We start from the raw sequence: 24,348 nt of genomic DNA on the forward strand, positions 1-24,348 counted from the left end.
AAGCGAATATCAGAATTTGTTCTTTTTCACCTTTGTGTTCATGGTATCAGAGCCACCCTCACTAGGACGGTAAATTACTCCATTGTTCTACTGATTATCCGATAAAATCAGCAAACATTCATCCTTAATTTTGGTCGTTTATACCAGAATTATAGAAGACTTATTCTTCTATTTCTCTTTGTCGTTTCTGGATGATTTCTTTGGTTAAATCCACGATGTCTGGAATCTCCACTGAGAAAATTTCGGTTCATTCCTCAAATGCTCGGAAGTCCCAGATCACTTCATCCGGTTCAGGTGACAACCCAATCCTCCAAATTACCATTCATCGGCTGAATGGACAGAATTTTCTATGGTGGTCTCAATCTGTTAAGTTGTTCGTCCAAGGGCAGGGGAAGATTGGTTATTTAATTGGTGCAAAGCAGGCCCCAAAGGAAGATGATTCAGCATATGCCATTTGGGATGTGGGATGCAGAAAATTCCATGATTATGTCATGGCTAGTGAACTCCATGGAATCGGAGATAGGCCAGACATTTATGTATCTTTCCACTGCCAAAGAATTATGGGACGCAGTGAGTGAGACATACTCAGACTTGGGCAATTCTGCACAAGTCTATGAAATTAAACAATGATCCGAGAAACAAGACAAGGAGCTCAGACTGTTACAAAGTATTACAACATATTACAAGGTTTGTGGCAAGAATTTGACCTCTTTTATGATTTTGAATGGAAGTGTGCAGGTGATAGTGCCCGGTTCAAGAAAACGGTTGAGAAGACCATGTATTTGAATTTTTGGCTAGACTCAATGCTGAGTTAGAAGAAGTGAGAGGACATATTCTAGGCAAAGAGCCACTGCCTACCACTAGAGAAGTCTTCTCGGAAATTAGGAGGGAAGGAAGCCGCAGGTTGGTGATGATGGGAAAGAAATCCTCTAGCACTCATAGTGAGAACTCTACACTCAATGTAACAGCCACTGAAATGGCAGCCGCTGCAATTAATCCAAAACCAGCAAATTACCCACAGCAGAAGATTGAAGAGAAAACCAAGATCTGGTGTGATTTCTGTAACAAACCAAGGCACACGCAAGAAACATGCTGGAAACTACATGGAAAACAAGCAAATTGGAAGGTAGGCAAATTTGGAGACAAGAATGGGCGTGGAATGCAGGCTACTACTGAAACCGAAACATCTCCATTCAGTAAGGACCAGCTTGATCATCTCTCCAAACTGCTAAACCAAACTCAGGTTTCAAGTGTCTCCTCAAGTTCTCTTGCCCAAAAAGGTAGCTCTTTAAGTGCTCTCACTAGTTCTTTAAATCAGCACCTTGGATCATTGATTCTGGTGCATCTAATCATATGACTAGTTTATCACATTTGTTTAGTACATATTTTCCAAGTTCTGGTCACTTAAAAATTCGTATTGCTGATGGCAGTTTGTTTCCAGTTGCAGGAAAAGGTTCTATAGTTGTCTCAGAAAACCTTGTTTTAGAATATGTCCTCTATGTGCCTAACCTTTCATTCAATCTTTTATCAGTTAGTAAACTCACCAAGGATTCTAACTGTGTTGTCAAATTTCTTGATTCTCACTATGAATTTCAAGACCTATATTCGAGGAAGATGATTAGCAGTGCTAGGATGGTTGATGGACTCTATTATTTTGATAATGAAATCTTCAAGAGTGGACAAACTCAAGCTGCAAGTAGTAGTGATATTTCTATTTCTGTTAAAAGTCAAATAATGTTATGGCACTATAGGTTAAGCCATCCCAGTTTCTCTTACTTAAAACATTTGTTTCCATCCCTGTTCAAAAATTTAAATCCTTTGTTATTTCAATGTGAATCTTGTCAATTATCAAAGCATCATAGTGTTTCTTATCCTTCTCATTTATATCAAGCATCCAAACCATTTTATTTGGATTCATAGTGATGTGTGGGGGCCTTCTCATGTTACTAATGTGACTGGAACTAGGTGGTTCATCACTTTCATTGATGACCATACTCGAGTGTGTTGGGTATATCTTTTGAGAGAAAAATCTGAGGCTCCGAGAGTGTTTAAAGAGTTCTATGCCATGATTGAAAACCAACCCGGATTCAAGTGTTTAGAACCGACAATGGAAAATAATTCTTTAACTCTATTCTTGGTATTTTTTTAAAGAAAAAGGTATTTTCCATCGGTCCACTTGCTTTGATACCCCACAGCAAAACGGGACAGCTGAGAGAAAAAACCGCCATTTACTTGAGGTTGCTAGGGCAATAATGTTCACCATGGGGGTTTCTAAATATCTATGGGGTGAAGCAGTTCTTACAGCTTCATACTTGATCAATAGAATGCCAACTAGGGTGTTGAAATTTGAGGCGCCCCTAAACAGCTTGCTGTCAATTTTTCCCCGTATTAGGATCTTCACCTCATTACCTCTTAAAGTGTTTGGATGCACTGCTTTTGTACATGTTCATACACGGGACCATTCAAAACATGATCCTAGGGCTGAAAAGTGCGTGTTTGTTTGGTACTCTCCTAAACAGCAAAGGTATAAATGTTATAACCCTACCTCTAAAAAGTTCTTTGTGAGTATGGATGTGACCTTTTTTTAGACTCAACTCTATTCACCAAAAATACTCTTCAGGGGGGAGAGTAATGAGAGGGAAGACCATTTTTGGGAAATGTTGGGCTCTTTACCATTGCCGAGTGTCTCACCAAACTCTACCTTACCTACTGAACCTGCCGAACACACTATTTCAACCTCTCCGAAGCCTATTGAGTCAAACATTATAGACTACACTTCAGGGGGAGAACCACTTCAAATCCAACCTCAATCTGAGCTCCATATTTACTCTCAAAGAAGGAAGGATCAAAATAAAGAGCACCAACCTACTACCTGCCAAGAAAATTCTCCAAATAAAGGCAACTTGAACGAAATAGGTATTTCTGTCTCTAATCCATCTTTAATTCCTGAAACCAACAATGAAGAGAGCCTTTCTCATGACCTTGATATTCCTATTGCACTTAGGAAGGGTACTCGCTCTTGTACCATGCATCATATTGCTAAATATGTGTCCTACCATAGATTGTCTCCAAATTTTAGAGCTTTTACCACTAATCTCTCTAGTGTTTCAATTCCTAGAACTATACAGGAGGCCTTGAATCATACTGAGTGGAAGGCAATAGTTATGGAAGAGATGGGGGCTCTTGATAAGAACAAAACTTGGGAGATTGTTGAGTTGCCAAGGGAGAAGACCATAGGATGCAAATGGGTGTTCACGGTCAAATACAAGGCTGATGGTAATATTGAGAGATACAAGGCGAGACTCATAGCTAAAGGCTTCACCAACCTTTGCCCTGGTGGCAAAGGTAAATTCCATACGGGTGCTGTTGTCTCTTGCTGCAAGCTTGAGTTGGCCATTGCAGCAGTTAGATATAAAGAATGTGTTCTTGAATGGTGAGCTAGAGGAAGAAGTGTTTATAAATCTACCTCCAAGATTTGAAAATGATTATGGAGCTGGAAAGGTGTGTAAATTGAAGAAATCGCTATATGGTTTGAAACAATCACCCAGAGCATGGTTTGATCGATTCACTAAAGCTATCAAAGGTCATGGATATCATCAAAGTTAGGCTGATCACACTCTGTTCTATAAACATTCAAGTGATGGTAAGATAGCCATACTTATTGTTTATGTGGATGACATAATCTTGGCCAGAGATAATAAAAGAGAATTGGAGGATTTGAAGTCTTTTCTTGCAAAGGAATTTGACATAAAAGATCTTGGAGCTTTGAAATACTTCCTAGGAATGGAATTTGCCAATCCAAGAGAGGGATATTTGTCTCTCAAAGGAAGTATGTGTTGGATTTATTTATGGAGACAGGTTTTTACTTGGCTGCAAACCGATAGAAACACCTATGGAGCCCAATTTAAAGTTGCAGGCAGCAAGTGCAGAAAAAGTGGTGAACCAAGAGCAATTCCAAAGGCTTGTTGGAAGACTGATTTATCTTTCACACACTCGGCCAGATATTGCCTTTGCAGTGAGTGTAGTGAGTCAATTTATGCACTCATCAGGAGAAGAAAACTTTGAGGCAGTCTACCGGATTCTTAAAATACCTAAAGGGATCACCTACAAGAGGTTTGTTGTTTGAAAACCACAGCCATCTAAGGATTGAAGCCTATACCGATGTTGATTGGGCAGGTAGTGTGATGGATAGAAGGTCTACTTCAGGTTACTGTACTTATGGTGGTGGCAACTTGGTTACTTGGAGGAGCAAAAAGCAAACCGTTGTAGCAAGGAGTAGTGCAAAAGCTGAGATCAGAGCAGTTGCTCATGGAATTTGTGAACTTTTGTGGCTGAAAAGATTACTTGAAGATCTTAAAATCTCAAGTCCAATGCCTATGAAGCTTTACTGTGATAATAAAGCTGCAATCAACATAGCTCACAATCCTGTCCAACATGATAAGACTAAGCATGTGGAAGTTGATCGACATTTTATTAAGGAGAAATTGGAAGAAGGAGTGATATGTATGCCTTATATTCCTACAGGAGAGCAGGGAGCAGATATACTCGCTAAAGGATTGTTAGAATATTTTGGGTCATTATGTAATTACATATAGTTGGTAGGGTCATTGTGTAATTAGCTGAGACCTGTACTCTATATAAGCCATTGTAGTAGGCTTAGGGTTTGATATGTATGAAATACACATTATGTATCCACTGTGTTCTCTCTCTCTCTCTCTCTCTCTCTCTCTCTCTCTAGTCGCAACATGGTATCAGAGCAGTACGAAACAATGGGAAAACTAAGATTATGGTTGTGATTGCATTTGTGGTGTTCTTCTACAAATCAGAATCGAGATTGAAGTTGATTCTGTTCTTCGCGACAGGTTTGGCCGTCGTTTTAGTTTGGTCATCGTTCTGTTCGAGCCGGAGGTCTGAAGCTGTCGGAGGTTTGAAGCTTCTTGTCTATCGTTCTCAAATCTGAAGCCCTTCGTTTTGTAGGCCGAGGCTGCCTTGGCTGTCGCAAGTTGCAGAGGTTGCATCATCGCGAACCCTCTCTGCTTGGTTGTTAAATCGCCACTTATGTTGGGTTGCCGTCGTCACCGCTGCAAGGGCTAGGGTGTGTACTAGCCTTGATTCTTCATTGCGAACCTTGGGTGATTGGAGTTTATGGTCGGTGGCATAGATCTGGTTCTTGCCGGCGCTAATTGTGAAGGAGAAGAGTGGTGTTTCGCTGCAGGCGTGAAGTTATTCCAACCTTGGATTACTAAAACTGGAATAGCAGAGAACTGGTTTTGATTTGGCCCGTTTGTCCAGATCCAAACCCAGTTGCCCAGATCCGGCCCGTTTGCCCAGATCCGGCCCGCCTGCCCAGATTCGGATTCAGTTTTTTTTCCCCCGGTTCGGTTTTCTTCTCTGTTTATCCTTCTCCATGGCTGCTGCCGGTTCCGACCTGTTTTCTTCTACTTCTTTCAATCCTCCCATGACTTCTGTCAAGCTTAATGGCAAGAACTATATTTTATGGGCCAAGTCCGTAGCTATTTTTCTAAAAGCCAAAGGCTTTGGCTCTCATTTGGTTAAGGATAAGCCTAAAGAAAGTGATGCAGATTTCAGTTCATGGGACCAAAGGGATGCTCAGATCATTTCCTTAATGCTGAATTGTATTGAACAAGATATCAGCTCCCACCTATTGTATTTGGATACTGCCAAGGAGATATCACCAGAATTTATGAGGTGTGCAGACAATTCTTTGACCTCCGGCAAGGTACTCATAGTCTTGCAGAATACTTCTCCCAGTCAATGGGAATTTGTGAAGAAATGAACTTGTATCAGCCTATCACCTCTGATGTAAAGAGCATGCAACAACAATGTGAGGATTTTAATGCTGTTCGGTTTCTTACAGGGTTGTCACCTGAATATGAATCAGTTCGTGCATAGATTTTGGGTAGCCCTACACTTCCCTCTCTTCCTGATATGTTCTCCAGACTCCAACCTGCTACTCTATCTAGTGGCGCTTCGGGGAGTGCTTCAAGTGGTGTCACTGCTCCTCCTAACAGTGAACGTTCTGCATTAGTTGTGAACCAGGGTGGTTATCAGCCTTCTCGTGGCAGTGGCGGTCAGTTTACTCGTGGTCGTGGTCGTGGCAGAGGTAGAGGTAGAGGCAGAGACTCAAAACTCTGCACTCACTGTGGTCTTACTAATCACACTGTCAATTACTGTTGGGATCTTCATGGGAAACCACCACCTTCTTCCTATACACATCAAGTAACCTCTAATGACGGGGATTCTTCTTTCTCTGCCACACCAAATGCTTCACAAGTGGCTGTTGAGCCTGCTATGGTCACCATGACAGTTTCCCGCGATGAGTATGCTCAGTTTATGTCTCAACAACGGCCTTCCACCTCATCTTCCATGGTTTCCTTTGCCCAATCAGGTAGTGCACCTGCATGTCTCTTATGCTCTCGTCAGAGTCCCTGGATTCTTGACTCTGGCGCATCCGATCACATGACTGGTAGTTCTCATCTCTTATCTGATTTTCAGTCTGTTTCTTACTCTTGCTAATGGCTCCTCCACTAAAGTTTTGGGTGTGGGAACCACCCAACTCACGTCCTCTATGTCCCTTTCCTCTGTATTATTTATTCCTCAATTCCCTTTTAATTTGATGTCCATTAATCAAATTACTAAATCTCTTAATTGCTCCGTTACATTTTATCCCTCGTGTTGTATTTTTCAGGATCTCAAGACGATGAAGAAGATTGGTACGGGGACATGAAGTAGGTGGCTTGTATTACTTTGATATTGGGCCAACTCCCACGGCTCTTCAATCATCTTTGTCTCCTTTCCGGTGGCACTGTCGTCTCGGCCACCCATCCTTATCAGTTTTGCAGCGTTAAGTCCCCAGTCTTAGTCTTAGTCGTGTTGAGTCCATGCCTTGTGAAGCATGTCAGTTTAGTAAGCATTGTCGTGTATCTTTCAAACCGAGAGCTACCAATCGTGTTGCTAGTCCTTTTCAGTTAATTCATTCAGATGTATGGGGCCCAATAAAACATATTTCTCTTAATGGATTTCGTTATTTTGTGACTTTTGTGGATGATCATTCTCGTATGACTTGGTTGTTTTTAATGAAAAATCGTTTTGAGTTATTCTCTATTTTTCGAATATTTCGCAAAGAAATCAAAACTCAATTTAAATGTTCCATTAAAGTTTTACGTTCTGACAATGCCAAAGAATATTTCTCGGACCCGTTTGAGACTTATTTTCATGCTAAAGGCATCATTCATCAATCATCTTGTACTTATACTCCTCAACAAAATGGAGTCGCTGAACGTAAAAATCGTCATCTCCTCGAAGTATGTCGTGCCCTTTTATTCCATATGCATGTTCCCAAACGTTTTTGGAGTGATGCTGTTCTTACAGCCTGTCATCTTATTAATCAGATGCTTCGTCAGTGTTAAAAGGGATGTCTCCTCATTCTGTTCTATTTCCCGACTCCGCATTGTTTAATCTTACTTCTCGGGTCTTTGGATGTGTGTGTTATGTCCATAACCTTGGGCCCGGTCTTGACAAACTCGACCCCGGTGCCACTGTGTTTTTCTTGGGTATTCTCGCACTCAGAAGGGTTATCGTTGCTTCGGATTGGCGTAACGCCATGGTAGATGAAATGGATGCCCTGCACCGTAATCGGACTTGGGATCTTGTTCCCTTACCTCCGGACTCCCAAACGGTTGGTTGTAAGTGGGTCTATACTGTTAAATACCTTCACGATGGGTTTATTGAGCGGTTGAAGGCTCGTTTGGTGGCAAAAGGGTACACTCAGACTTATGGTATTGACTACGATGAGACCTTTTTCTCCTGTTGCTAAGATTTCTTCTATTCGGGTACTTATTTCCATTGCTGCCAATTGTCACTGGCCTTTGTTTCAATTGGATGTCAAGAATGCCTTCTTGCATGGTGACTTAGTTTAAGAAGTTTATATGGAGCAACCACCTGGATTTGTTGCTCAGGGGGAGTATCGTCACACTATTTGTCGCCTTAAAAAGGCCCTGTATGGATTGAAACAATCTCCACGGGCTTGGTTTGGAAAATTCTCTGAGGCGGCATTAGAATTTGGTCTTAACAGATGCCAGACCGATCATTCGGTATTTCACCAGCGCACTAAAGCTGGCTTCATTTTTCTTGTGGTGTATGTAGATGATATTGTGATCACGGGTGATGATTCTGAAGGCATTGCTAAGTTGAAGTTGTTTCTGCAAAATCGATTCCATACTAAAGACTTGGGTAAACTTAGGTATTTCTTAAGTATTGAAATTGCTAGATCCAAGAAGGGTATAAGTTTATCTCAACACAAATATGTGTTGGACTTGTTAGAAGAAATAGGTATGTTGGGTGGTCGTCCAGTTGATGCTCCTATGGATTCAAATACAAAACTTGTGTCTGATGAGGGTGATCTATTTAATGACCCGGGCAGATTTCGTCGCCTTGTTGGGAAATTAATTTATCTCACTATCACTCGACTTGATATTTCATATGCAGTTAGTGTTGTAAGTCAGTTCATGGGAGCTCCTAGAATGCCACATTGGGTTGCTGTTCTTCGGATTATCCAATATCTCAAGCAAGCTCCAGGTTTTGGGTTACTATATAAATCAAATGGTCATCTCAGGGTGGAAGGTTTTTCAGATGCTGACTGGGCTGGTTCTCCTTCAGACAGGCGATCTACTACAGGCTACTGCACATTTGTAAGAGGAAATCTTGTTACATGGAAAAGTAAAAAGCAAACGGTGGTAGCTCGATCTAGTGCTGAAGCTGAGTACAGGGCAATGACCCATACAACTAGTGAGTTGACTTGGATACAACATTTTCTAAAAAAACTTGGGTTGACAGTTGAAACTCCCACTCCATTGTTCTGTGATAATCAAGCAGCTGTTCACATTGCATCAAATCCTGTGTTTCATGAGAGGACCAAACATATTGAAGTTAATTGTCACTTCATTCGAGGAAAAATATTAAGTGGGAGCATCTCTACTCCATTTGTGAAGTCTGAAGATCAATTAGCTAATATGTTTACCAAAGCATTGGGTCATAATCGGTTAAGGACTATCTGTTCCAAGCTGGGATTATTTGATATATACTCTCCAGCTTGAGGGGGAGTGTTAGAATATTTTGGGTCATTATGTAATTACATATAGTTGGTAGGGTCATTGTGTAATTAGCTGAGACCTGTACTCTATATAAGCCACTGTAGGAGGCTTAGGGTTTGATATGTATGAAATACACATTATGTATCCACTGTGTTCTCTCTCTCTCTCTCTCTCTCTAGTCGCAACAAGGATTACCGAAGGGGAAATTTGACAATATTACATGCAAGCAGGGAATGCAAGATATTTTTCGAGCTAGCTTGAGGGGGATTGTGGAAAGATCTAGGCTGAATTGTTAGGAAATTAGTTAGGGAGGATTTTTAGGAATTATCCATAGTTAGATAGTTGACTTTTTAAAATTTTACATTAGTTCCTATATTACAGGAATTATGATCTGTATATATCTTTTCCTTAGATAGAATTTGTAATACACTTTTATATATATAGGCTTGTAAACTAACATATGTGATATGAAAAGAGAATATCAGAAGTTATTCTTTTTCACCTTTGTGTTCAAGAATGTCCATCATCTAGAGAAGTGAAGAACCAGCCTAATCAGCGTAAAAAAATCCACTCAGATGCTCAAATGAGATTTAATAAGATGCATACCAAAATGAGGAGTGTTCTTGATGTACCAAAGAATCCTTTTGACGGCAACTAAGTGAGTCTCACGTGGCTAATGCATGAATTGACAAACATGATTCATAGCATATGTAAGATATGGCCATGTGATGGTGAGGTATTGCAGTGCACCAACGAGACCACGATATGATGTGGCATTAACAAGGTCACCAGCATCATATAAGGATAATTTGGAAGCAGCAACAATGGGTGATAAGCATGGTTTAGCTAGAAGAAATTAGCTTTCTTTAGAAACAAGAATCACTGTAAACTTTAATCCCCAGGAAGTAGTGTAATGACCCAAGGACTTTAATCTCAAAGTTCTTGTGCAGTTTGGTGAGGACTGTTAAGATGAAAGCATTGATGGAACTAGTGATGAGGATATCGTCCACATAGTCAAGGAAAATACTGATATCATGGTCAGCATAGTGGAGAAACATAGACGCATCAGTTTTGCTTTGAACAAATCCGAGCTCAAATAGTGCAACACTAAAGCCATCAAACAATGTTCTTGGTGCTTGTCACAACCCATAAATGGATTTGTAAAGACGACAAACATGATTAGGAAAATCCTTGTCTATAAAACCTGGTGGTTGCTTCATATAAACTGTTTCATGAAGAATGTCGTGTAAGAAGGCATTTTTAACGTCAAGTTAAAAATATGCGAGCATCGATTGATGGTAAGAGAGAGGACAAATCGAATAGTAGGGAGTTTAACAACGGGCTAGATGTTTCATCAAAATCCAACCCATATTATTGATGGTAACCTTTGGCAACAAGTCTGGCCATGTGTCGTTCTATAGAGCCATCAGCAGGTCGTTTGAGCTTATAAACCCATATGTATCCAACTACATTGTGGGCTTGAGAAGCTTGAACAAGCGACCAAGTTCATTGGCGAAGAAGGGCATTAAATTCATCAAGCATTGCAGCTCGCCAATGAGGTGATTTAGATGCTTCAATGTAGCTTGTAGGGTCGCCAACAAGAAAAGGAACCACACTTTAGAGGCATCTTGGCAGTGGGTGTTTGCTCAAATGACTTGTAAAAAGGTTCTTAGGCTGAAGAGTACTATCACGAAGTCGAGTCACCATGGAATGTACTGATCTGGCTGGTTCTAATGGCGGTTAGGTTGAGTTAGGACATGGTAATGGGTCAACAAGGTTTGTAGCACTAGGCTGTGAGGGTACAGTACGTCGCCTTTGATAAGTGATGACAAGTTTTGGTAGCACTGTCGGAATGGGAATTGGTGGGACATTGGTAACAATTGTGTTGCCAGGGGCTTATTTGTTATTAATTATATAATGTTGGGGCTTATGTGTAATTTTTGAAACTTGTTAGTATAAATAGAATATGGTGGAAGGATGAGAGTATTCTTTCATTCTTTCTCTCTTTCCTCATCTCTCTCTCTTTCTCTCATCATCTTTCTTCTCTTTTTCTTCTTATTTTTCTATATTTTTTGATAAGTAAACAAGAAACTTTCAATTAAAGAAAAAATGTTGAACAAAAAAAAAAAGGGGAGCGAACCCTCTACAACAAAAACAAAAGACATCATAGGCGCCACTACAAATACAAGTTGTCCACAAACTCCAAAAGATTAACCGTAGATGAACAACTTTTCCCATTCACCCAAAAAATAGAAAGACTGCAAAATATTCGATTTAATCACCCAAATAGGAGACTCGGGGACTCTTCTCCTTCAAACGCTCTCCTATTCCTCTCACACCATAGACACCACCATAAACAAAACGGAGTTACCCTCCACGCATCTCTAACTCATCTGACCACTGGCCGCCCTCTCCAAGCCTCTAACATCCCCATCGTGTCCCTTGAAACAACCCAATCTACACCAAACACAGCCACGAACATGGGGCAAATATCCGATGCAATTGGGCAATGCAACAAAAGATCGTTCACAGATTCCCCCGCCTTCTTGCACATAAAACACCAGTTAATAGCAATATAACATCTTCTCCTAAGATTATCAAGAGTAAGGATGCTTCCAAGAGACGTCGTCCATGTGAAAAAAGCCACCTTTACTGCTGCTGAAGTCCTCCAAATAGCTTTCCAAGGAAAACCCATGCGTACTGACTCCATAAGGCTTCGATAAAACGACCTCACCTCAAACACCCCACTGGAGCCTCACACCCACACCATCTCATCCCTGCCCTCCCACACCACCACTTGCCTATACAATAAACCCATTAAATCTGTAATCTCCATCAGCTCCGAATCATTGAAGTTTCTACAGAAAATCACATCCCAAGTCACTCTCCCATTATAAAGCCAATAATAATCTGCAACCATAGCATGTTTATCCACAACTATCCTAAACAGACGAGGAAATCTACTCGCCAACACAACATGGTATCAGAGCATGGTTTGTAAAGTTCTACGTGTGTAGTTGAAACCCTAGGGCAAGTTTGTGTAAACCCTAGTGGGTGTGAAGGGTTTTGAAGAGATTCCAAGATGGGATTTGTTTGCAAGGAAGTAGTGTTAATCACATCCACACGTACCGCGGATCCAACTCCGCGCTGAGTTGGCTGGGGGTAGCGAGGGCAGTGCGCCACTAGAATTGATTTACCTTCGTAAACATCTTATTATTGCTCAGACCTGTTTTTGATCGATTGCATTCTCAATCGGTGTTTTTTTCGTATTCGCATGGTTCTGCAACAACGGCTTTTTCTTCGTCGTTCCCAATTCTGCCATGGTCTACTTTGTTGCTTTCTAGGGTTTGTGGACTTTGTGGTCGCTTTGTTATGCATCTCAGAAGACAGTAATCTTTCTAGTTGCAGTTGTTTGTGTGTTATAGAGGTGATTCTCAACATATTTTGTTGCTATTTTTTTTCCTGAGGATTATATACCAAAAAACTGTTTCATAAAATGTCTGGCTCAGATGTGACTTCAAAAGAAGCTGGGTCTTCTCATAGTCTGACTTGGGAGGTAGTAGTGATCACCATCCAGGCCTTTGTATTACGACTGTTAGGTTGGAAGAAACGAACTATATGGAGTGGGCTCAATCTGCTCGTATTCATATCACTGGTCATAGGATGATCAAACATATCGAAGGGACTGTCATGTATCCCTCCAAGAGTGATCCTGAATTCTAAGGGTGGAGTGCAAATAATGCACTAGTTATAATGTGGTTGTTGCAGTCAATGCAGCCACATATCAGCAAAGGGTTTCTATTTATGAAAACAGCTAAAGAGCTATGGAAGGTTATGGAAGAGACATATTCCTCGGTTGGTAATTTTGCAAAATTGTATGAACTCCAACAAAAGATTTCAAGATTCAAGCAAGAAGACCAAACTATAGCTACATATTACCACACTTTACGTGGTAAAAGGGAAGAGTTAGAACACTACCAACACTGCATACTTGTGTGCACAGCTGATGTTAAAGCATTTTGTGCTATGGTAGAAAGGAATCGAATCTATGAGTTCTTGGGTGGTCTGTATCCAAGATACGAGCATGCCAGGGTATGTTCGGCGGGTATCCAGCCCCTACTTCTGTTAGAGATATGTTTTTGTATATCCACGCTGAGGAGAGTAGAATGAAGGCTATGTCTACACCAATATACATTAAGCTTGAGGGGAGTGCAGGGATGGATGAGATGGTATGGGTGGGCTCACCGAGGGGACTGTTCAAGGTCAGGGCGTTCTATCATTTGTTGTCGGTGATCCCAGGTTTTTCCTTCCCTCGGAAAGCAATTTAGAGATCGATAGCTCCTTTGAAGGTGGCCTTATTTGCTTGGTGTGTAGCCTACGCACCCTAGACAATCTTAGAAGGAGACGACAAATCGTGGTTAATTGGTGTTGTATGTGCAAAAAGACAAAAGGAATCAGTGAATCATCTCCTTATTCACTGCCGGTGGCAAGGGATGTTTGGTCTATGTTTTTGGTTGCTTTTGGCATGTTTTGGGTGTTCCCCAAAACCACGGTAGATTTGATTGAGGCTTGGAAAGGGTGTCTTGTGGAGAGCCAAGCCAAGGTTGCTTGAAGGGCCACTCCCCTTTGTCTTTGGTGGGGTTTGTGGCACAAGAGAAATAAGATACATTTTGAGGGCAAGGAGACTCCTATTTGGTCTCTCAAATACACTTTATTGCATACTTTATTATTTTGGGTTAACAGGCGGAATTGTAAATCTTTGGGGGATCTTTTGGATTTTGTGGATAGTTTAAAGCTTTAGTTGTCGCCTTTTGCGTTTTGTGTATTCCTTTGGGAGCGTTCCCCTCTTGAGCGCCTTTTTATTTCATTATTACTTATCCAAAAAAAAAAAAAAAAAAGATAATGTGAAGTATATCAACTAAAGTATATATATTTTTTTAATAAGTAAAAATTTCATAGAAAGGCGCTCAAGAGGGGAACGCATCCCTTATACAGAAGTGGAACCGGGAACTAAGGCCCCAAAGAATCCAAAAAATAATTAAATTATCGGAAGAGGAACAAGAGCTCCTCTTCATGTAACTGAAAAGAGAACGAATAATATAGAGTTTTAGCATCGCCGTGGACGATTCCTTTCCTTCACACATTCTACTATTCCTCTCCTTCCAGATGCACTACCAAACGTAATGTGGGACAATTCTCCAATAATCGCGTACACCTCTACTCACACGACATCTTCTCCAAGCTTGAATCAAATCCTTAGAAGAACGTGGCATTACGCAACGCATACCAAACAACCCAAGAATAAGATTCCAACAATACAATGCATGAGGATATGATCAACTAACTCACCATCTTGCTTGCATAGACAACACCAATTAACAAAACAGTTACCCTGCTTCCTCAAAATATCAATCGTCAGTATCTTACCTCATATAGTAGTCCAAACAAAGAATGACACCCTAGTTAGAGCCATAGAACGTCAAATGGTCTTCCATGGGAAGTCAAGACTAACAAAGTTAGATAAACATAAGAACAAAGATCGCACTACGAAACGACCATGGGAAGAGGGAATCCATATTAGATCGTCACTGCCTCTGCTAATTGCCTCCTGCCTATACAGCAAATCTAGAAGAACACACACCTCATCCACCTCCCAATCCTGAAAGGAACACCTAAAGCGCACATCCCATGTAATCCCACTACTATCAAGCCAATAACAGTCAACTACATAGGCGTGTCTATCAACTGCAATACTGTATAATCTGGGAAAAGTACGAGATAATTGTTGGTCACCACACCAAAGATCCTCCCAGAAACGAACGCATCTACCATCACGAACTTTGAACCTGATATGAGTAAAGAAAACATCCCATCCCTTCTAGATGGATTTCCACACCCCGAATCCTCCCGCAAGATGAACCGGACCGGTAGACCAGCCACCACTCTCTTCTCCATACCGACATGAAACTAACCTTTGCCAAGGGCGATGTCTTTCTCTCCCATATCTCCACAACCATTTACCCAAAAGAGCTTGATTAAAAGGAACCAACCTTCTAATACCAAGACCACCCAACTTCATGGGCTTGCAAACTTGCTTCCATCTGATAAGGTGATACTTGAACTCTTCGCCCCTCCCGTCCCAAAGGAAATCCCTTTGAATTTTTTCGATCCTATCAGCAACGGAGCATAGAATTTGGAACATAAATAAAAAAAATATGTGGGAAGGCTCGATAACTTGCTCTTAATAAGAGTAACTTTACCCCCCTTATACAAGTATTGCTTCTTGCACCCTGTCAATCTCTTCGCATACCTATCAATCATAGGGTCCCAACTCCCCACTCTCCTAAACCCCTATGGGCAAACCCAAATAAGGAATGGGGAAAGAACTAACCATACATCCAAGGACTGCAGCTAAAGAGGAAATATCCTGAACATCCCCTACCGGGACAAGCACACTCTTAGCCACGTTGACCTTCAACCCAGAAACTGCCTGGAAACATGCCAAGATACACCTCAAATATCTAAGTTGCGACACATCAGCATCACTGGAAAAACTAAGGTGTCATCCGTGAAAAGAAGATGAGAAATCTTCACCTGATGGACTACATCTCTTCCCACTCTAAGGCCCTTAATAAGACAAAGATCCTCTGCCCTTCGCATAAGTCTGCTCAAGCCCTCCATAACAATTAGAAAAAGGAAAGACGACAAAGGATCTCTGTCTTAAACCTCGAGTGCACCCAAAGAAACCAACAGGAGATCCGTTCACAAGATCAGAGAACTTGACAGACGAAAGACAAGTCTCAATCCAATTCCTCCAACGGCTTCTAAACCCTATTCTCTGTAGCAAGTAAAGAAGGAAATTCCAATTCACATGATCATATGCTTTCTCAATGTCAAGTTTGCATAGGACTCCGGGAACCCCAGTACACAATCTGGATTCCACACATTCGCTTACAATAAGAACTGAATCTAAAATTTGCCTTCCTCCAACAAAAGAACTCTGGGAATCCGAGATAATCCCATCCATTACTTTCCTCATCCTAAGGGCAAGAACCTTAGCCAGGAGTTTGTAAATACAACCCATTAGGCTAATTGGTCTAAAGTCTTTAATGTCTGAAGCGCCTCCCTTCTTAGGGATAAGGGCAATGAATGACGCATTTAGTGACTTCTCAAAGCCAGTAGAATGAAACTCCTGAAATGTACCCATCACCTCATTTCTCACAACTGCCTAACTTTCTATAAGAAACCGCATAGTAAACCCATCAGGCCCCGGAACTTTGTCCCCATTACAACTTGATAAAGCCTATAGAACTTCATCCTCAGTAAAAGGAATCTCAAGCCCATCTCTATCCAATTCAGATATAGCCTTAAAGTGGAGACCATCAAGTTTAGGTCTCCATGCTAACGGTTTTAAGTAAAGCTTCTGATAAAAGGAAACGATCACATTGTGCAATTCTTCCTCCCTCCACAGCTCCACACCTTCCACCCGAATACGTCCTATATGATTACTCCTTCTGTGAGCATTAGCGAGCCTGTGAAAAAAATTTGTGTTACGATCTCCCTCTTTTAGCCAAAGAGCCCGGGATTTTTGTCTCCACAAAATCTCCTCCATACTAGCAATCTCAGCAAAAGCTGCCTGACGGGAGGCTTTCTTAGAACGAAGTTCCTCCACATCCCCACCCGCCTCTTCAAGACGATCAATCTCAGAGAATTCGACAAGGGCTCTATTCTTCCTCCATTCAAGATTCCCAAAAATATCCTTATTCCACTTCTTAAGATCGAATTTGAGAGATCTTAACTTCTTTGTTAACATGAAGCTAGGCGAACCTGTAACTGAAACTCCCTCCCACCAAGACCGAACTTTCCCTTGGAAATCCTCCGCTCTCAGCCACATGTTCTCAAACCGAAACGGGGATCTGCGAGAACACAAACCCCCGCAATCCAACACCAAAGGAACATGATCAGAAGTGACCCTTGCTAAAACTGCCTAAACAGCATCCGGGAATTTCTTTTCCCACTCCCCGGAAATCAAAAATCGATCCAACCTTGAAAAAGTGACTGGTCCCTACCGTTTGACCAAAAACTTCACTTTATCTTTATGAAAACCAAATGTGAAGTTCATTCCATTTTTAAAACCTTTCATAAGATGATATGTACTCGGTTTGGTTGTCCCTTCAAAATCCTTCGATCTGATAATGGAGGAGAGTTTATGTATGGTGGTCTTACCTCCTTTTTTGCTCATAATGGGATTGTCCATCAAATCTCCTGCATCGATACACCACAACAGAACAGTGTAGCTGAAAGAAAACAACGGCATATTACGGAGGTGACCCGTTCTCTTCTAATTGGGATGGGAGTGCATAAAAGTTATTGGGTTGATGCAATCTTAACAGTTACATACCTTATACCCGTTCTCTTCTAATTGGGATGGGAGTGCATAAAAGTTATTAGTTGATGCAACCTTAACAGCTACATACCTTATCAATCGCATGCCTTCTAAGGTTCTTCGCTATCAATCCCCCTTCTCCGTCTTACACCATCACACTGCCTTGTTTATTGGCCCTCCGAAATTGTTTGGTTGTGTTTGTTATGTTCACATTCATCATCACAAGGACAAAATGGACCCTAAGGCAATCCCCTTCTCTGTCTTCTTGGATACTCTGCCATTCAGAAAGGGTATCGGTGTTATAACCTTATCACTCGTCGTCGCTTTGTCTCCATGAATGTTACATTCTTTGAACATGCTCCTTTTTTTTCACTACTCGGGATTTTGCACAGGAGGGGGACTATTATACAAGTAGAGAATATGTCATCCATTTAGAGGGAATGCCCCCTTCCTTTGCCTGTTCCCATTCAGGGGGAGCTTCTTACTGAGGTGCCTATGGCTAGTCCTCCTAACACAAATGGTTTGCAGCAAAGGGAGACTACTATAGAGGTAGAGAATATGTCGTCCATTCAGAGGGAATACCCCCTTCCTTTGCCTGCTCCCATTCAAGGGGAGCTTCTTACTAAGGTGCCTATGTCTAGTCCTCCTAACACTAATGATTTGCAACAGGGAAAACAGCCAATTGTCTACACTAGGAGGGCAAAACAAGTCATTGACTCACCCCAAGACCAAGAAGTCTCCCTCGCTCAAGGTAATTCCTCAGTTGACATTGATACTCCTAATTCTTTTCCTAATAGCATTCTTGTTGATCTTGATGTCCCTATTGCCTATCGTAAGGGTGTTCGTAGTTGTACAAAACATCCAATATCTCAGTTTGTATCCTATGATGCCTTATCTCCAACATATCGTGCTTTCACTTCGTGTATATCCTCTGTATCTATTCCTTCTAGTGTTTCAGATGCTCTCAGTCAAACTCCACGGAAGGAAGATATGCTTGAAGAGATGAAGGCCCTTAAGAAGAATGGTACTTGAGATATTGTTCCATTACCTAGGGATAAGAAACCAGTAGGCTACAAATGGGTCTACACAATAAAGTAACATCCAGATGGAACAATTGAGAGATATAAAGACCAGTTTATTGAAGATTTAAATAAAGAAATCAGTAGAGGAAAATCTTTCAGTAATTGATGTTATTTCCTATTATTGAAGATTTGGTGTTATAGTGGAATCAGTGGAGAAAAATCCTCCTTGTTTCCTATTTTCTATCTCTTTCCATTCTCATAATTTATTCTTCTATATAAAGAAGCCTCCACCATTGTATTGTATATGTATTGAGAGAGTATTTTTTTTTTTTTTTTTTGATAAGTAAAATATATTAGAAAAGCGTTCAAAAGGGGAACGCGTCCCTAATACACGAGAACGAAAACCCTAAGAACCAATAGAGTCCAAAAGGTCAAAAAAATCAGCAATCGAGGAGCAAGCGCTTCCTTTTACATAACAGAAAAGAGAACGAAGAATATGAGATTTTAAATTAGCAATAGTCAATTGTTTCCCTTTAAAATTTCTGTTATTTCTCTCTCTAGATACATCGCCAAACACAGTGTGAGACAATCCTCCAAAAATCACGCGCATGACCTTTAACTGGGCATCTTCTCCATGCGTTGATTAATTGAATAGAGTGCTTAGGCATCACCCACTGAACACCAAAAATACTTAAGATAAGATTCCAACAATCATATGCCACAGGACAATGCATAAGAATGTGATCCACGGACTCACCTTCTGTTTTGCATAAGCAACACCAGTTAACAATGGTATTACCTCCCTTTCTCAAATTATCCAATGTCAAAATCTTTCCCCAGGTGGCAGTCCAAACAAAAAATGCAACTCTAAGAGGAGCTTTAGAGCGCCAAATAGACTTCCATGGGAAATCTTGGCTAGCGAAGTTGGACAAACACAAGAACATGGATCATACTCCATATTTACCATGAGAGAAAGGGACCCACAGAATATCATCATAACCTCTGCCAACATCCTTCTATCTATACAACAAATCCAAAAAAGCGCACACTTCTGTCATCTCCCAATCCTGAAAAGAGCGCCTAAAACACACATCCCACGTAAACCCACTGCTATCAAGATGATAACAATCAACTACGTAAGCATGCTTGTTTTCGGCAATACTGAAGAGGCGAGGAAAGGAAGAGACAACAGCTGATCACCACACCACAAGTCCTCCCAAAAATGAACGTGCCTACCATTGCGAACTTTGAATCTAATGTGGGTGGAAAACATATCCCAACCCTTCCGAATGAATTTCCACATGCCAACGCCTCCCGTGACGAAAACAGGACGAGAGGACCACCCCCCACTCTCCTCCCCAAATCGACACGATGACGCTCTTTACCGAACCTCCATAGCCACTTACCCAACAAAGCTCTATTGAAAGGGACCAATTTCCGAATGCCTAAACTACCTAATTTTAAAGGTTTGCAAACTTGCTCCCAATTGACAAGATAATACTTGAACTCCTTTCCTCTTCCACCCCAAAGAAAGTCATGCTGAATTTTTTCGATCCGTTCAGCAACAGAGCATGGAATTTGAAACAGAGATAAAAAATAAGTGGGAAGGGACGAGAGGGTACTCTCAATAAGAGTGACCTTCCCCCCCTTTGAGAGATACTGTTTTTTCCATCCTGCCAGTCTCTTTTCATACCTTTTGATCACCGGATCCCAACTCTCCACTCTCTTGGAGGAAACTCCCAAAGGCAGTCCTAAATAAGGAAGTGGAAAAGCGCCCACTCCACACCCAAGAACTGCAGCTAAGGAGAAAATATCTGGAACATCCCCACTGGGACAAGCACACTCTTTCTAACATTAATTTTAAGTCCGAACACCACTTGGAAACAAGCAAGTATGCACCTTAAGTATCTAAGTTGGGAGACATCACCATCACAAAAAAGCAAGGTATCGTCTGCGAACAACAAATGGGAAATCTCTATCTGATTAGTAGCTTCTCTACCAACTCTGAACCCCTGATAAAACCCAGATCCTCAGCTCTTTTCATTAATCTGCTCAATCCCTCCATGACAATAAGGAATAAGAAAGGCGAAAGGGGGTCTCCTTGTCTCAAACCGCGCGAACTCACAAAAAAACCAGCAGGAGATCTATTCACAAGCACCGAGAACATAACGAACAAGATACAAGTTTCAATCCATTTAATCCACCTATCTCCGAACCCCATCCTCTGGAGCAAGTAAAGAAGAAACTTCCAATTAACGTGATCATAGGCTTTCTCAATATCAAGTTTGCATAAGACGCCAGGAACACCACTCTTCAACCTATAGTCAACAAATTCCCCTATAATAAGAACGGAATCCAAGATCTGCCGTCCCCCAACAAAAGCATGTTGTGACTCTGAAATAATTCCGTCCAGTACATTCCGCATTCTAAGAACGTGAACTTTGGCAAAAAGCTTATACATGCATCCCACTAAGCTGATTGACCTAAAGTCCTTAATATCAGAGGCATCGCCTTTCTTAGGAATAAGGGCAATAAAAGATTCATTCAATGATTTCTCAAAAGTGCCATGAGAATGAAAATCCTGAAAGGTGCCCATCACCTCACTGCGCACCACCTCCCAGCTCTCCTTAAGAAACCATATAGTAAATCCATCTGGCCTGGAGCTTTATCCCCATTACAACTTGATAATGCCTTAAGAACTTCCTCTTTAATGAAAGGAACCTCAAGCATGCCATTATCCAGCGTAGAAATAGAATTAAAATGCAGACTATCAAGTTTAGGTCTCCATCCCAAGGACTCAGTGTAAAGCTACTAATAAAAAGAAACAATTCCCCACGCACCTCACCTTCTCTCCACAACTCTGTACCATTCACACGGATACACCCAATGTGATTACATCTTCTATAAGCATTAGCAAGCTTGTGAAAGAATTTTGTATTGCAGTCACCTTCTTTAAGCCACAATGCCCTAGATTTCTGAAGCCACGAAATCTCCTCCATAACAGCAATCTCCGCAAAAATCGCCTGACAAGACCCTTCTAGAGCGTAAAGACTCCACATCCTACCCCAACTCGTCAAGACGATCAAGTTCGGCAATATCAGCTAAAACTCTATTCTTCGTCCATTCAAGATTCTCAAAGACCTCTTTGTTCCACTTCTTAAGCTCAAATTTGAGAACCTGAAACTTCCTAGCTAAGACATAGCTAGCAGAACCTGTGAAAGATGCCTCCCCCAACCAAGACTGGACTTTCCCTTGAAAATCCTCAGATCTTAACCACATATTTTCAAAGCGGAAAGGCGTGCGTCTAGATCTCATCCCTCCACAATCGAGAACTAAGGGCACATAGTCGGACGTTACCCTAACCAAAGCCGCCTGAATAACATCCGGAAACTTCTCTTCCCAATCCCCAGAAACCAGGAACCGATCCAACCTTGAAAAAGTGACTGGATCTCTGCCATTAGACCAAGTAAAGACTGCTCCTTCCAATGGCAGATCAATAAGGAAGTGGCCATCAATAAAATCGGAGAACTGGGTCATCTCCAAAGACCACTTACCCCCGGTGGATCTCTCGATTGGAGACCTAAAAGAATTAAAGTCCCCGCCTAAACACCAAGGCAACGACCACAATTCCTTAACATAGCTGAGCTCTTCCCAAAAGACTGGTCAATCACTATCAACAACAGGTCCATAAACTCCAAAAAAAACCCAATTAAAATTATCATCCTCCATCTGAAATACACATGACAAAGAATAATGCCCTTTTCCAAATATTCGTTCTGGACAACCATCTTCAATCCCACATAATTAGAATTCCGCCCGATGTGCCGGAGGCGTTTAAAGCTTCCCATTCTACAAACCTTCCTCCCCAAAGACTCCTTACCACCTCATCAGAAATAGCGGCCATCTTGGTTTCTTGCAAGCATATAACATGAGCACAATCTTGACCACCCTTCTTTTATCCGGATCATTTAGACCACGAACGTTCCATGTAATAATTCGTAGCTTCATAAAGAACCAAAAATGATCATCTCCCCTCTTCCCCCCCATTTCCCACTTCTGGTCCTTCCCCTTTCTTTAGTCACCCCATCCTTCCCCTCATAGTTGACATAGGAAATAAGGTTCTTCACCTCCTGTACCCCTTTCCGATGTGAAAATTTTTTCCTATTTTTGCCAACTTTTGTGCTCTGATAGGTCTCTGTAATGTCGTTTCCTATCACAATAGCATGAAGAATGGACTGAGTTCGGTCATCATCACCCTCTGAAGAAACACCCAAAGCTTCACTAACCATGCCAATATGGTCACTCACTCGGTCCATACCCAAATCATCAGTCGTTCCTACACAATCAAGGTGCACAACTGCCAGGGGTTCCATTATATCCACATCAGAATGATCCATTTCCATCCAAGGTTGAAATCCATGAGGACAAACCTGTTGAGAAGGAACCTGAACTTCATACTCTTCCCCTTCACTCTCTTCACTATTCCCAAACGCATTCAATTGCAAATCCATCTCTGTTTTAGACTCATCTGTGACAGTCGTCATTAGGTCAAGAACATTATTCGCTTCAGTTTTTGATGGTAAACAATTCAAACCTTTCAGAGCAACAAAAAGCCTAAGTTCGTTAGGCAAAGGCATAACTAAATCGTCTATCAGCTTGAAATACAGGTCCTTTCCTACACATATGGTCACTCCATTGGAGCAGTCTCCACTGCCAACCAAGTTCTTTGAAGACAGTGACCCTTCAACCCGTGAAACATTGTCTCCAGAACAGTCCCTCTGTTGATCCGTACAATCATCCACACCACTACCACCACTTCTCAATACCTCAGACGAAGGAGGAGAAGAGAAAGAACTCTGAGAAAAAGCAACAGAATTCAAACCTGGGAGATTAAAGGCAGGAGAGCGTGCTACCCACTTCTGTTTTTCTTTACGGGTCTATCTAGAGCCCTGGCTACCGGTTGTTGCAGTCGTCGATCTCCGCTTTGCTTTCTCCGTCAAAGACCAGCGAGTAAAGAAGAAGAAGAGGAACGGACCTGAACCTGAGCTTGGGCTTGTCCATTGAAGTCTGGCCCCAATGATGAGTTTAGGTTATTATAAAAAGAAACAGATAAGGAGTTGGGTCCTTTTGTAACCCTTCTTTGGTATGGGCTGTCCAAGGCCCAAATCTATCCGAAGTCATAATTGGCTTAGTCCGTGTTTAACAGGCCCATGATGTCTTAAGGCCTCGCCCTTAGCCTGGCGTACCACCGTCCGGTCCATATCAACCTTTAGCCCAATCAAAGTTGCGGCCCATCCCAATCTCTTCACCAACCCTTAGAGATAAGGATAGAGAAGAATTTGGATGGGATCCTTTACGACCGCCATGTGCAGCTCTCTATTTGTCAACATCAACGCGTATAGCCGGAGCATGTCTGCCACTTGTTCTTCCTCCCACAAATTTCATCGCTCTTTGTATTTCTCTATCCTTCAGCCATTGCTGGATCTGCAACACCCCTTCTTTCCCTTTGCTGAGAAGCATGTTCCATTCTTCCTCTGTCAGAAGATGTGACCCATCGCTACCTTCAAGACTTTCCATCGAAGGAACCAACTCTGACGAAACTTCTTCCCAGATTGCAACCTTATAACAGAAAGTGTCATCGTTAATAAACATAAATGGCGGATAAGCTGATCCAATTCTCACTGTGATTCGGACACTCTCGACATCCCTCGTCTTGTCAACAACAGCGTTCACGAATCCGCCACACAACTCCCCCACTTAGACAAATAAGGCGTGGCACCATAGATTAAGAGGAAGACTAAACAACTGGATGTTTGAGGCCTTTGTC

The 24,348-nt window shown here is 41.6% G+C and overlaps 2 protein-coding genes across 4 annotated transcripts in view; both read right to left on the reverse strand.

Annotated features, from left to right (window-relative positions):
• Nucleotides 1-24,348, reverse strand: part of LOC132303204 (E3 ubiquitin-protein ligase RGLG3) — a 102,471-nt gene that overhangs the window by 68,532 nt on the left and 9,591 nt on the right. The window lies entirely within an intron of this gene.
• On the reverse strand, nucleotides 16,417-17,604 carry LOC132304937 (uncharacterized). Its single transcript, XM_059802636.1, has 3 exons — nucleotides 17,515-17,604; nucleotides 17,340-17,410; nucleotides 16,417-17,029 (listed from the first exon to the last, which is right to left on the reverse strand). Exons 1-3 carry the CDS (start codon nucleotides 17,602-17,604, stop codon nucleotides 16,417-16,419), a joined length of 774 nt encoding a protein of 257 aa, XP_059658619.1.

The sequence above is a fragment of the Cornus florida genome, unplaced genomic scaffold, assembly GCF_030987335.1.
Source record: "Cornus florida cultivar Cherokee Brave unplaced genomic scaffold, ASM3098733v1 CherokeeBrave_3.0.0_Hap2_Chr04, whole genome shotgun sequence".
Lineage (NCBI taxonomy): Eukaryota > Viridiplantae > Streptophyta > Magnoliopsida > Cornales > Cornaceae > Cornus > Cornus florida.

Excerpts from the sequence above, each read along its gene's own strand:
- LOC132304937 (XM_059802636.1), bottom strand. The coding sequence starts at position 17,604 with ATGCGATTGATAAGGTATGTAGCTGTTAAGGTTGCATCAACTAATAAC. Across the intron at positions 17,411-17,514 it reads TAGAAGAGAACGGGTATAAG|CTACACTGTTCTGTTGTGGT; the intron begins GTATGTAACTGT and ends GTTTTCTTTCAG. Across the intron at positions 17,030-17,339 it reads CATTATGAGCAAAAAAGGAG|ATCCCCGTTTCGGTTTGAGA; the intron begins GTAAGACCACCA and ends GTGTTCTCGCAG.